Source organism: Pteropus alecto, unplaced genomic scaffold (assembly GCF_000325575.1).
Source record: "Pteropus alecto unplaced genomic scaffold, ASM32557v1 scaffold171, whole genome shotgun sequence".
NCBI lineage: Eukaryota > Metazoa > Chordata > Mammalia > Chiroptera > Pteropodidae > Pteropus > Pteropus alecto.
In genome coordinates this window covers 5,246,336-5,261,256 of record NW_006431925.1, presented here as the reverse complement: position 1 = coordinate 5,261,256, position 14,921 = coordinate 5,246,336, and the positions used below count along the sequence as shown (strand labels likewise).

Here is a 14,921-nt window from a genome sequence, read left to right as displayed (position 1 = left end):
TCCCGGGACGCGCCCGGGGCGACGCCCGCGGGACCCCAACCGGGCTTCGGGCGCGGTTCTCCGATCGCCCACTCGCGACCCTCGGGGCGGGTTTCCAGAGGCGGCAGTGAGAGAGTGGATATTGCCTCCTGCGTGGAGGACTCTTTCCAGTCCTTCTCGCAAGGGAAGAAAGCATTTGGTAGGGTAGCGTTTGCTTAGTACAAGGAAACATTTCTTATCCTACTCTCGGCCAGCACTACGTCATTTCAAGAGGTTACAAAGTTTTTAGAAACTTTATAAAGCGCTGATCACAGTAATGTATACCTCTGGCAAGTTAAGATTTTCGAACTGTCAAGTCCGATAATAGTTGTCCAATGATTTGAGCTCCTTCGTTAAAAGTCATAATTATACTTTGTTTTTATGTACATTCATTTATTCACATATTCAGCGCCTTATATGCGCAGGCTCGGCGCCCTTAAGGAATTTAACAGCCTAGAGGAGACTTTAAAGGAGGGGAAAAGGGGGCCTCCAAATACGGTTAGGAAGTAGAAGGATCCTTAGAGCTGGGCGTTAATTAGGTGGACGGGGAGAGAATTGCCCCGTTCCGTTTTCCAGATATTTAGAAAGTAAGTTTTTGAGAAAGTGATTTTAGATCAGCATTGAAGACAAGATTTGTCTTACATTTTAATACCATCGATTTTTTTTCTTTGATAAAATGGGTAAGCAGGCAGAGTTTATCACAATAGTGAGAGTTAGAAAAAGCGCTGGAAGTTGGATTTGTTTTTTATATAGATACTGTAGTATAGGAAAAGTCTGACCTGACAGGAGACCCGAATTTTATCTTACGCTTCTCCACTACTATTTCTGTTATGTATCTTAGGTCACTTTTCTCTTTCTTTCTCTTGTGTATTATTGTATCTGACTTTAGTGACAGAAAACACATAATTCAAAGTACCTTAAATTTTTGTTTAGTTACACAAATAATGAATACATTCTCTAAGGAAAAAATTTAAGTACTTGTGTCTTTAAGCAGTGCGTTTTTCATCCATCCAGTTTTATTTCAAAAAGGGAATTGAGGCAATTTATATTCTTTATGAATCCTTCTTAATTATCTTATGAATAAACTAAATCATTAAACTCTGAATTTGTTTAGGCCCCCTTATATTTTAAAATTCTTGTATTCTAAATCCTGGTTAACCGATTTAATGACATCTACATTTTAAAAAAACTTTATTGAGTCTTGTGTTTCATTATTCATATTACAGTTGATGGATTTGAACAGTCCTCGAATGGGACCATAGTCCTCCACTTCTGCTTTTTAAGGAGACTGAAGTAGCTATTATTAAATTTCATTTAAGAAATGAATTAACTGAAACCTAAGGAATTAGTAAAGATTTGTTTATATCATTTAATTGAATTCCTCGTCTAGTTCTAGTTGATAAATTCTTTGTATTAGAGGAGGGGTCAGCAGTTGACAACCTGTAGGTCAAATTCAGCCTGCTGCCAGTTTTTGTAAATTTTTTCTGGAACATAACCACACTCGTTTATTGTTTATGGCTGATTATGTACTGTTTATGAGTAGTTGTGATAGGGACTGTATGACTCTCAAAGCCTAAAGCCTCTCTGGTCCTTTGCAGAAAAGATTCGCCGACCCTAGACTAGAATTCTAAACTCTTAATCACTAAATCTTCTGTAGGAGGAAATAGGTTAAACTCAGTTTTATTCTTAATCTTGCTTTTTCATTATTATGTCAAGTTAAACTGTAGGATCCCATAATTGCTTCTGGATCCTAGTTGTATGATGATGTAAGAGGGGCATATCTTTTCTGTTACATTTACCTAGTATAAAGTTTTTAATTTCAGCAAGCCTAGCCTTTTGGAAGACTAGAGAAAAGGAAAGATTTTTTTATGTTTCTCTAACAACTTTGTAATTTTTAGTTTTAATTTAGATCTGGTGTGGAAAGTTTTTTTCATTTAGTAAACTTTTTAATATATGGTGATATTAAAAGTAACAGTATTTTACTCAAAATATTTTTTTACATGAATCTAGTGACATAGCAGTTGATCAGAAGATCAGACAGAAAATCATGTGAAGTGTAACTGTGAATATGAAATCAAATGTTTATCTACAGTAAGACCCAAATGGGAAATTAGAACTCTCTATACAGATACCCAACAGATTGAAAATGGAGCATGTATCCTGAATCATGCTTGGATTTTTTTTTTAATCATAACAACTTAAAAGATAATTATTTCTAGAAAAGAAGCATAATATAGCCATATTAAAGCATTATGTTAATGTTACCTGTCTAAGAAATTGGAGCTAGTTATGTGACAAGAAAGAAGAAAAATTTATGGGAAGTGATAATTCTAAATATTTAAAGCCGAGCATATACTATTTCTGATCTTAAAACCATGATATATGGTTCTAATATCAGTAAATAAAAATTTTTATGTACTTTTTCAGTAGCTTAGTTGTTGTACTTATTGCCCAGATAATGCTTCTTTATTGGTAATTACACAACATCTATTTATATCCTCTTCTGTTGGATTTGTAGGTTTCTGTATGTTGAAGATGTGCATGTTTTTGAGTATACATGCAAAATAATACCTCATTTATTCACTACATTTTTTAATGTAAGTAAAGTTATCAGAAAATTGAAAGTACCCATTGAAATACCCCCCAAAATTTTTTTTATAATATTTTGAGGGAAACCTGAAAAGGAAAAAAGAAAAACATACAGATTAAAAATCCCTTAATTTCAGAATTCAGAGGCCCTGAAAAGATTTTTTGTTAACTCATTTGACAGCAAAACATGACCTGAAATGAAATGAAGCTATTTATAGTCGTTATTTATTCCACCTTATATGAATATGTTTGTCTTTTGCTGCAGAAATATCAGTGAGTTTGATTATGGAGTGCTGCCTCAGACTGACTTGGGGGTTAGAGGTAATAATTGGTATGTTCACTGTATTACTGGGGTAGACCATGATGGTAGCAACCGGAGGCAGGGTAGTAATGGAGTTGTTCCAGGGAGCTATACTTGCAAAGTTAAGAGCCTAGCTGGGCATCTGGCAGGGAGTGAGAAGCAGTGTCTGCCAAGAAAGCCTCTTAGGGAGGGCTCCAAGAAGGTCAGAAGTGTAGTTAAATTCTAGGCTAGGTATTCCATGAGATATGTTGTGAATTAGAAGTGGGGACCATGAGGAAAGCCACGATAACATGTCAGACCATAGTGCAGATTAAGGGTGAATCTGTAAATGCTAACCAGAACGTAAGAACCATGAACAGTTCTAAAGGGGAAAAAAGGATTCGAAAGGAGGCAGGGTGTAATAGCTGAACTAGGAAGCCCTGGGTGACAGATTGCACGAACAGCAAATACAAAGATAGAGTTATTTTGAAAAATCGAGCAAGGATTCCTGGCCTCTGCTGAGCTGGAGGAATAATAGCATCTTGTGTACTTTGCTCTTGTACTAAATAGCCCCATATTACCCTGTTTTTTTAAATATCTATATTAAATAGTATTTTGGTCATTCATCATTTATAGCTGCCTGCTCTGACTTCCTTTTCTCAGTGAGTTTTCTTTCACTTTGTTTTATTTTTAAGAAATGATCCACGAATTTGCATGTCATCCTTATGCAGAGGCTGTGCTAATCTTCTCTGTATCCTTCCAATTTTAGTATACATGCTGCTGAAGCAAGCATGCTCCTTCACTTTTAATATGGTAATCTACTCCACCCTAGCTAGAGTCCAGATAATTGCATTATTTGTCATGTTTAAACAAAGAATAAACAGGCATTGAGGTATCAAGATACTTATGTCACTAAAGTTCATGATCTTTGAAACAATTAATTGCTGTGTATTGTTTTTTTTTAAAAAAACTTGTTTGTTTTTACTTCCTGTTACTAGATTCTCAAGTAGATACCAAGTAGTGAGCTTGCTTGGATGATGACTTTCAAATGAGTAAGGTGGGAGATAGAAGAATAAAATTTCTCTTAAATCTACTTTCTGGAACTTTTTAATGTCCAGAATGAATTCTTTCTTCCCAGGGTGAACTGGAAGAGTAGGTTTGTAGAATGAAAAGTGATAAAAATTGTCAGGAATAGCCAGACTAAATTACCCTTGGTAGTACTTATTGATTTATTGTCTAGATGGAAAGGGCACTTTGGAAGTCGATGTCTCTGGAAGACCTCACACTTAAACAAAAAGCCTCAAAGTTCTAGAGACATAAGAGGAGGCTGAAGTGACTTAAAAAAAGAACCACAAAGTTGGAAGGATTAGGTGCTTTAGCAGGTACGGCAGCAACTGTTGGTGATAGCAGCAATAAGAGACTGTATGAAGAGGCCATATGAAGTAGCTGAAGAAACATGGACATTGGAACTAGACAGATGTAGGTATTATCTTCCACTTAAATAGCATCTTGACCTTGTACAAATTTCTTAATTCATTATCATCAACTGTAAAATGAGGATAGTAATTTCTAAGTTTCAGTGGTACGAGGATTAAATAAGATAATGAATTAAAATGTTCTCGTAAATAAATCCTCAAAAAAATTAGTTCCTTTTTCTGTCACTGCCTTATTAGAGTTAGTTCCTACTGTTCAGTCTACCCCCCAGACCCCAACACTTTCTTTTACCCTTCAAGGGTTTTTACTTCTATAATCTGGAAGGAGAATTGTCAGAAATGGCTAGACTTCATTTGGGGCCCCCATTGGCAGTCTCCTTCACTGAATCCAGTTCCTGCCATTCTTCCCATCCCTAACAGTAATCTGCAGTACTTGGAAAAACAAAAGAGGAAGGCAGAGTAAACCGCAACCCCACTTCTGGCCTTTTCTTACCCCAACTTAGAAATTTCCAGGTAACTCGTTTCTTTTCTACTCCATCCTAACTTCTCTGTTCTATAGAACATGCTACCCATCAGTTCTTGGAGCTGTATCTGCAGTCCTGCAGTCTTGTGTTACGCGGTGGTGAGAAGTCATTCTTCCCATTCATAACAAGTTTGCAGGAAATATTCTTGGAATCTTGGGACACTGAATGTATTTTCATTATATATTAAAATAAGGTATTAGTGCTGTACCTGGGGCACATTACAAATTAAGAGTTTTATATATGACTTTAGAAATGTGGATTAAGTTGATATGGGAATTCGTATTCGGAATTTCAAAAATCACATTTTAAAATTTATGGTGCTGCAAGCCATTTTTTAGTTCAAAAAGAGTGTAGTGTGAAACTTAATTAAAAATATGAATAACAGTTTTTTTATGTGAATTTATATACGAGGTTAATTAAAACTATCTTCATATTCCAGGGGTGTCTGTGAGAGGATTCTGTCTGCTTACATTTAGAATTCTGAATGTTAGATCATTTGATCCAAAATATTAATCAGAAGTGGCCTCTTTTAAGTAGAAGTGTGATTGACTTGTTACATATTCTACTTCTAATAAAAATCCTATCATAGTATGAACAAAAAGGAATTTAAAATTTTTTTTGTCTTACGGTAGTCTTTAATGATTAGTACTTCAAAGATTGTGTTCTGTAGAGCACCAATTTCACAAGATTGCCGGCGGGAGAAAAAAAAGAGAGGTAAAAGTGAGGGAGAGGTCTGTGGTTAAAGCATGTTGAGAAACATCAAGTGCTCCATGTACATGCCTTCCTGGAAGTGCATCTTGCACATTACCATATTGCATGTTTGGAGACCCTCTATAGGAAAGAAAATTGCTCACTTGGTATTTCCCAAAAGTATCTGGGTTGGATTCCCCTCCCCCACAAATCTCCCTATAAATACACAACATTTATCCTCATTTGGCACTCTTATTCTACAGAACACTCATTAGGAAACACTGCTTTAGCTATGAGATGCTCTCTTAACATGTAAAATTTCTGCACTTGTAGTTTTCATAATTATAATTTTTAATGAGAGCCTTATAGTCTTTGAATATGTCAAACTTAACCATTACTCTAATGTTGGACTTACGGGTTTCCAGTTTTCACTTTTATAGTGCTATAATCAACACTTAACACTTCTGATACTTTCCTTTTTCTTTAGCATGAATTTTCAAAAGCTGGATACTTTTGTCAAATGGTTTTGATATATTTATGATTTCCGATACATTATATTTTCCAAAAGAGTTGAACCTGTTTGTACTGTCACTGTAAAACTATCAGCTTTTGTAAATTCTCAGTATTGGCTATAAAAGTTTTTATATTTATATTTAGATTTAATATACATGTAATTTTGAACCATTCAGCTAAAACAAATTTTTATCAAGCTTAAATCAGTATTATACACTTAATATTTAAAATGTTAACTGATAACTAATTTATGGTTATAGAGAATTAGACTAAGATTAAGTTTACGCCATATAATATCATAGGTTTGAATTGTATTGTCATTTTCCTGCTATTTTCTAAAGCAGTTTCAGTAATGGGCTTATCTAAAAAAACATCAAGATAAATATTTCTTAGGTGAATTATAGGAGAATATTGAGCATTAATCCACTATTAAAATCACCTATATTTAGTCTCAATATTTATAAATTAATAGCATTGTAGGTATTTTATGATGGTGGTATGAGGATTAAATAAAACATTTATCACAGCATCCCAGCCTCCAGAGATTCTGATTCAATTTGTTTAGGCTCGACTTTGGTATTTTTTAGAGCAGCCGGAGTTGAGAGCCACTAATCTATATTGTTACATGTCTTCTACTTTGATATGCTTAGCTTCCTTTGCTTTCAACAGTTTACCGACCTCATCTGTGTTGTTCTCTGCTATTTTCCCAGCACTCCCTATTTAATTGTTTGACTGTTATTTTTGGAGGAGTTGGAAGATGAACCAATTTTTACTGTAAGATGCAGAGGTAAATAAGGAAAGAAAAAGCCCCAATATAAAGTAATGCTCCCCTCATGCCCTGTTTGTTCCACACATTTTGCCCCTTACATCTTTTTTTAATTGAAATGTCCCTTACACCTTAATGTCAAAAATGCTGTTTCTCCTTTTTTCCCCCTTGTGAAAGGCTTCCTAGCATTGAGGAAAGGGAATGAACTTGGTTGTCAAGGAGACCTGGGTTCTTTCTCAGCTCTGCTATTTATTGGCATCTTAACATTTCATCCATAAAATGGGGACTAATAATACCTTCCTTGCTTTCTTCCTTGTGATGATTAAAGATGATACAAGTTAAGCCCTTAAAAAGTTAGTGGCACAGTGAATAATAACTACCATTGTCATTTTGTGACTTGAGAGTTGGTTGGAAAAGTGAAAGGCATAACCATAAACTATAGCAGGCTATACATGTGTGCTCCCCATTTGAGATGTTACCAAGATGATGCTGACAAAGGATATTGTGAATTTAAAAGTTAGGAATTTAACAGAAGTTAACTTTGTTTATTGGTTTTTAAGAGTTTCATTTAAAATAATTCTTAATCACTAAAAATTTTTAGACTAGAGAAAGAACACTACCTACCCAGAATGCCACTACTCTAATAATCAGTGTTAAGATTTTTGAGTCATGGTTTGGAAAAATACCAGGAGAATCTCACAGTGTAAGTGGTGGCTAGAGAAACCAAATATTTTAAGAAGCATACATATAATAATGGAAAAAGTGTTATACCAAGAGGAGACAGTACAGGAATAGGGGAATTAATCATGAAAGGCTTCCCAAGGGAATTTTTTTAGCTGAATTTTAAAATAGTTTATTGTAGAAGGAAGAAGCAAGATATTTCAGATTCAAAGATGGAATAAATACAGATGATTTTAAAATCAAGTTAAAACTGTATTAAAGAACTCTAAAATTGTAAATGATTTGCTTCAATATCCATTCACCACCTTAAAACTAGTGAAATACAGTGGTTAAATGTGTCAGCAAACTAACTTTAGGATTGTGCCTAGGGATATTTAAAGTACTGTAACAAAAATACCTCATTTTCTCTACTAGAGACAGCCCTCCTTAGGTAACATCTTAAATATGACCTAATGCTCTGTGTAACTTGTGAGTTCCTATTTTGTAATTTATAATCTTGCAATGCCTGAATCACATAGGTCAAAGAGAATCTTAGGTCAGGATAAAAGGATCCAGCTTCTTTCCAGATTGAAGGTAATTACTATTTTTTTTTTTTTTAAGGTTTGGATTTTAAGATTTATGTATGTTTCCTGAAGTGTTGGGAGATTCTTGAGAGGTGGTTGGGGTGGGGGGCGGGGTTCTGGTTGATTTTATGCTTTTTAAACAAAACAAGAGACTAAAGACTAGAGACTGAGTTGAAGCTGTTGTGATATCTTTTATAGAAATGTTAGAACCAAAGAAAAGTAATTGAAATTGAAGTATGAGACATATTACAAATCCTTAGGTACTTGATACATTTTAGAATTAGTTCCATTTACTGCTTATTGGCTCATTTATTTTGTAAATTGGTCTTTTGTACTCTAGAAAGAAAAACTAACAAACCAACAGTGGTCAATAAATATTAGCTTCTGACAAAAATAACAGCTGGCATTACAGTGGGAGCAGCAGTTTTATGAAATCTTTTTTTCAAGTAGCATAACTATACTTTGAAAAATATATTGCTATATATGTTTACTTTGAGTAAACTGATCACTTTGTCATCTCAACAAACAAAAATGGAAAATAAGAAAAATTAGAAAAATAAGCTTGCTCCAGGTATATATAGACATAGGTTGTGGTTGTATTAAAATGTACAGTAGATTGACTGCATTTGTAGTCATGTTTCTAAAGTGAAAGTACCTCTGTTACTTGCAAAATGCATTGCTTCTTATTGACAGTGCATATGTGGAGATCACAGGTTCATTTTAGACTTGGGGGTTTAGATGTGGGATTACCAGTATGAATTGTCTACTTCTTTTAGGAGTAATTTATATGAGGAATGTATTGAGGGAATTAGAGATAACTTTATGCCCTCTTATGAACTCGAGCTTTTTACTGAATTATTTATTATTGCATTGTGTTAGCTGTTTTGCTTCTTAATAGATCATTTTACACCACAATATTGCTGCTGCCTAAGGAAAAAAATGTCTCTTCAGCAGTACTAATGACCTCTAAAAAGGGTAATTTGATTCTTAAGATAGGATTTTGACTTGCCCTGGTAGTTACAAGAAATTTTCAATATGATACTGAGGTTATTTTTTTTTTTGTCCTCACACAATCATAGATATTGAGTGTGAACTTGCTTTCACCTTCTATATACTTAGTAGGTTTCTTCTAGAAATTATTTTTCTAGTATTTATTAACTTTATCCTTAATTGTGTATATTTTGGTCAGTTTACTTTGATAATTAAGAAAGGAATTTTTTAAAAGAAGCTAAAATTCATGTTGCCTCTAAAAGTGATGAATTTGTTAACACCGTTGTTTATATTCTTATTCCTTAAAATTGACATTTCTGAAAATAACCTAATATGTACCTTTTTTTTCTTTGAAGACTGTCAGTGCCAGATCTTGGGTGGCATTGGGCAGGACTGATTGAGATGGTACAGCCCAGATAGCTAAAGCAGCACACGGGCTTGAGGAGACAGTGGTAGATGGGGAAAGCTGTCTTTTGGCTTCTGGGACAGCATCATAGTCATAATCTAGAATATTGGCCCAAGCCAGAGGTGCAAGTAGCAGGAATTGAAAAACGTAAATATCCATAGAAGTTGGCAAATGATATAAATGAATAAGGCAAGCCAGGTGGCAGCTGTGACCTGCTGGAGAATCCCTACTCCTCTTAGATTCAGCCATTCATTACACTATGGGGATATGGACCCAGATTTTCATGTAAAATCTTGTGTTTAAATGTTAGTAACGAATTTTTTTTCCTAATAACATTGCAGGCCAAATTTGACCAATAGGCTACCAGTTTTTGACTACTTACTTTTCAAGATGCTCTTTTCAGTTATATAATAATTATGAAGCTTTGATACTCGAAGTAATTTTATACCAGTAAACTCTCTGGGAGAAAAAAATGAAAGAAAGAAAAGCCTTCCCATGTCTCTCATTTGATTTTCTGATACATTTTTACTTACTGGCTTCTCTATAAAAGATTGAAATTCGTTTAGGGGAATATGAGCTATTAAAAAATACAGAAAAATTGAAGACTAGTAAAATGATCATTCATGTACTCAGTACCTACATTCAACTGTTAACCATCTGAAAATGAGTTGCAGACATTATGCTACTTTATTGCTATATACTTCTGCATGCACCTCCTAAAAAAAAAATTCCATAATCACAGTGCCATATTACAAATTTGCGTGTATGTGCAACATACACATGCTTATATGTTGTAATATTCTGGAAAAGTACTAGGGTGTGCCCAGGAGATGGTCATAAATTAAAAAAAAAACAAAGCCAGACCTCCTCTTTCTTTTGTTGATTATTTGCTACAACAGAAATGAAAGCTACATTGGATCTGGGTCAGAGCAGATATGATCTTAATTGCTACAGTCCCTGGACAACATCTATCTTAAGTGGCTTCAAAAACAGGAGTTGGCTTTCACAGCAAGACTCACAGAGATAAGGAGGCTATAATGGTTGAGATGAGACTCTTTTCTAAAACTGCTAGCCTTAAACTACAAGCAGTGTCTTTTTTAGGCTAGGGGAACAGATACTAATGGGAATAAGTCCCTCTGTTCCTGGTTTGGATCTCCAGGTAAATGACAGACTATGTACCTAGACAGAGGCCTGAGGAGGTGTCAAGCTTTACTACAAATTTTAGTTGGAGGTCTAGATATTTTATCATTTGTTAATATGTACCCATAACTTATTTTTTATGCAATGAAAACTGAAAATCTAACACTTGAGTAGTCTAACCTTAAATTTTTCAGAATTTTAAATGAATGTCTCTTCTGTTTAGCATTTTTTGCATATGAGTTAAATAATGCTACTCTGTTTTGCCTGTCTGCGCTCTAGAAAAAGGAGTACTGAATACAAAAGTGGATTTTGTATCATGTAAATAAGAGTTTAGATTGAGATTTTCCCAGTTTCACCCTAGAGCTGTTATAAAAGACAATCTCTATTTAATTATGCTTTACGCTCTTCTGTGGAATATTTCCAGTGGGATTGCCTTTTCACTCCTTTTTTAAAATGTTATTTTACTCTGTTACATTTTTTTCCTTTAGGCGTATTTACTGAAGTTTAATGAGAAGAATCGTGACCAGTTAGAATTTTCTTCAAGGAATGGAATTAGCTCATAGCTTATTGCTGAATGAAGGAGCATACAATCAACTAGGTGAAGTTCAGAAGGCAGAGTTTATTTTTGATTGGTTGAGATATTTGGAGAAGCTCTTACTAGCAACCAGCAGGGTAGGTAAAATTGCAGAAACATTTTAAGTGCCAGATAATGTTTAGTTCTTTTGGTTTGCTTTTCTAGTTCTGTCCAGAATAACTTAATTAGCCTTCAAATGCTAAACCTTACTAAGATTTTATAATGAAATATTACAAGTTTGTTCAAAAAGGCAGGAAGAAATTAGCCAATATTTTTGATATTATCAAAAACAAATGACAAACTACATTGCATTAGATTTCATTTTTATTTGTTTTGCACCTCGTGCATCTTAATGTACACGAGGCCCTGGTGCAGCACAGTGCTAAATAATGTCATGGGAGTGTCACTGTTAAAAGGTCTGGGCTCTAAAGAGGAATACGAATTGAAGAGTTTTTGAATAAACATACTCTCTCTTAAAAGCTTGTGAAATGGACCTAAAAAAAAAAAAAACTCATCACTCGTACCCTTCATCTACATTCAGCAGTTGTTAACGTTTTGCCATATTTGATTGACCAATTGATTTACTGAACATGTGAGGTGGTACTTTACTTCTAAATACTTTTGCATATATCTGCTAAGAATAGCGATATTCTATATAATAACACCATATGTAATGCAAAATGGTACAAAGACACTGCTCACGGAGACATTTAGAATTTAATAAAAGATAAAAATCCATACACTGAATTAGCACATATTACATTGTGAAAGTTTAGGTCTTGGTGAGCACCTGGATACCATTACTATGGTAATGGTATTCTGTGTTCCATTTTCAGAGAGTAGAGAAGTAAAATGGAGTAACATTGGCATTTATTTAGATGCATAAGCTTACAAAAAGAAAATTGTGCTAACCTTAGAAAAAGATCTGAATAAAGCAGGTAACCTTTGCAAGTTCAGCTCTGATGATAGGTTATAGGTTGCTGCTCATTACACAGACATATGGGATGGGGGCTTAATAACTAAGAAGCTCTAGTCGACATACAAATTTGCTCTACTTTTCAAACATAAGAAAGATAAAGAAGAAATAGAGCCCTTGTTCACAGATACTCCAGTGTATTGTGGTCCAGAATTTGTTTTGTGAAAATATCAGCAGGGCAACAAACTACCTGTTCATGTGGTGTGATGACCACACCACCAAATAATTTGTAATTTTTAGTCAAAATAATTGTACATTTTTCTAGAGCCTTTTAGTTAGTTCTTGAATACATGAGAGAAAAATCATATAAGGGATTATGTGTAATTATGTTGACTTTGAATTGTCTTTTTGTTACATTTCTAGAGTGATGTAAAAGAGAAACAGAAGACACTTGTTGAACAGCTCTTATCTTTGTTGAACAGCTCCCCAGGGCCTCCTACCCGCAAACTCCTTGCTAAGAATCTAGGCATTCTTTATAGTATCGGAGACACATTTTCTGTTTATGAGACAATCGATAAATGTAATGATCTTATTCGTAGTAAAGATGATTCTCCAAGTTATCTTCCCACTAAACTGTAAGTTAAATATCAAAACTGCACATAAAACAAAATAGTGCTTCCTTGTTGTATCATTTTTATAAATAACCCAAATTACTTGATTAATTTTAAACTGAATACAAATTGTTTTACTCATTTTTAAAAATCTTTTTTAAAAATCTAACATTTTCCCATTGACTGAGAAACGGTTCTTTTAAAAAATATTTTAGACATATTTGAAGTCTAGATTTGGGAATGAAGTCCATCTCACTAAAATTTTAGCAGTTGAGTGTTTAAGAAAAAGATGATTTTAAATTCTTCATGTTTTGGATGTTCTTTTGGTTTATTAGTTGTTAGTAGTGAAAATTAATAGTAACGTAGAAAAATATTCTTCTAAGATCCTAAAAAGAACAGCTTAATATCTCCACAGGATTCAGTTCATTTTATCACCTATTATTTTAGAGAAGTCGATTTGCCATGTATGATATTCCACAATAGTAATTTTTATAGACATTTTTGTTGACCTTATTTTTAGCTCAGAACAGAATGTATTTTCCAGTAAAGTTTTTAGACTTCAGATGAGATGAGAACATTGTTTCTTGATTTTCTTATCTTTTATAATATGTAAAAAATTTGAGGGAATGGAACCTTTGGGCAGAAATTTAGATTAATTGAAGTTACATTGTTTTAAAATTATTGGTATTGATATAATTATTTGACACTCACCTAAGGTGCCATGCTGTTGAATTTAACAATGGAGTAGATTCTGGGAAATTTTATCCTGTAAAAGTAAAATTAAATAGTCATCTTTACATATTCTAATTTTTTATTCCTGTTTTTTATTCGCGACTAATTTCTAATTTAAATATTGTTTCAGTGCTGCTGTGGTATGTTTGGGTTCCTTGTACAAGAAGTTGGGTAGAATACTGGGTAACACCTTTACTGATACAGTGGGGAATATCCTTAAAGCTATGAAGAGTGCAGAGGTAAGTCATTACAAATTCGACCAAAGAATAAAAAGATAGTATTTTATAGGTTTTATGGTTTCTTGATCCAATTAAAGAGCTTTACCTATGACAAGCATACATAAGTATCTACATAAGTATATCCATAAATGAAATATTTCTGGGTGATGCACATGCACTTTGATTATTGAATCTTTATTGGTGAAGCAATAAAGCAATAATAGAATTTCATGTCTTTAGACAAATCCAAAAGGGCAAAATCTAAGATATTTCTATAGCAGGCCCATCCCTGCTTCCTCTGCTTATATCAGCTTTTCCATCTGATACTACTTACTAGTTCCAGAGCAAGTGCTTGTCACCAAGGACCCAGATACATAGTTGGTAACTACTATATACCTGATGGATGGATTAATATTGTGCCAGAATCAAAAGGGAGTGAGTAACATAATCAGGTGGGAAAGAGCGTGGAGGACCTAAGTATGACCAGGATCTGGATGATCTTTTAATTGACAGGAGAAGTATACTCTCAGTGTTAGCCTCATTGATTTGTTGGCATCATTTACCACTGTGGAACACCCTTTGTGTTTTGTAGCTTTCTCTTCTTTGACTTTTAAGATACTGTAATCTCTTGCCAAATATAGCTTTACCAACCAGCTCAAAATTAAAGAACATTGTATGTTTATATATTAAAAGTTTAAATCTATGATCTCTAATATTCAGGGCTATCTCAGCACCTTCAAATATAAAAACATCACACATCTTCCTGTTCTTACCTTACTTAGAAAAATAGTCTAAAAGACAGCTCTGAAATAATTTATAAAAATGCTAGCTAGTTGCACACATAATTTTTTAAAATATACCTAGATAAAACATGTTAAATTTCAAGAATGTAGCTGATGTAAGAATTTTGAGAAGTGAAATCCATAATATAAAACTAGTGAGAGAATCTACTCAGCAGATCATTTCTTAGCAGTAGTTTCCTGAAAGATTGGAAAACGTCATTCAGGAGAAAGGATTGTTAACCTCTGTAAACTTGGTTTTATTTAAAAGAAGTCTGTAAGAACTTTTGTTCACTGAGGTATGGCCGCTTTAAACTTTTTCCCCCCTCTTAAATTCATTGGTTAGGCTATAATCCTTTTTAGGCCCCATGGTTAACAGATTACTCTGTAGCTCTCAGAAATGTTAAGTTATTGCTAAGTATTTTATTGCTTCATTGTTTTTTACCTTTATAATTTAGTTGATCAGGTAGCACATTTTGGAGATATCAAAAGGGATTC

At 33.9% G+C, this 14,921-nt stretch overlaps 1 protein-coding gene and 1 non-coding gene across 11 annotated transcripts in view; one reads left to right on the top strand and one right to left on the bottom strand.

The window, feature by feature from the left end:
• The window catches only part of HEATR5A (HEAT repeat containing 5A), an 89,034-nt gene that overhangs the window by 711 nt on the left and 73,402 nt on the right, over positions 1-14,921 (top strand). For 9 of the 10 annotated variants that reach the window (XM_025043374.1, XM_025043373.1, XM_015585540.2 and 6 more), the window contains exons 2-4: positions 11,082-11,265; positions 12,507-12,718; positions 13,557-13,665. In XM_025043374.1, coding sequence (XP_024899142.1) covers positions 11,140-11,265; positions 12,507-12,718; positions 13,557-13,665 — 447 coding nt within the window. In that variant the 5' untranslated portion in view covers positions 11,082-11,139. Of the gene's footprint in view, positions 1-4,740; positions 4,834-11,081; positions 11,266-12,506; positions 12,719-13,556; positions 13,666-14,921 lie in introns of all 10 variants that reach the window. The other variant, XM_025043372.1, reaches the window with a different exon arrangement.
• Positions 3,574-3,680, bottom strand: LOC112475554. The gene has a single exon (XR_003044758.1). It is a non-coding gene; the product is annotated as a U6 spliceosomal RNA (small nuclear RNA).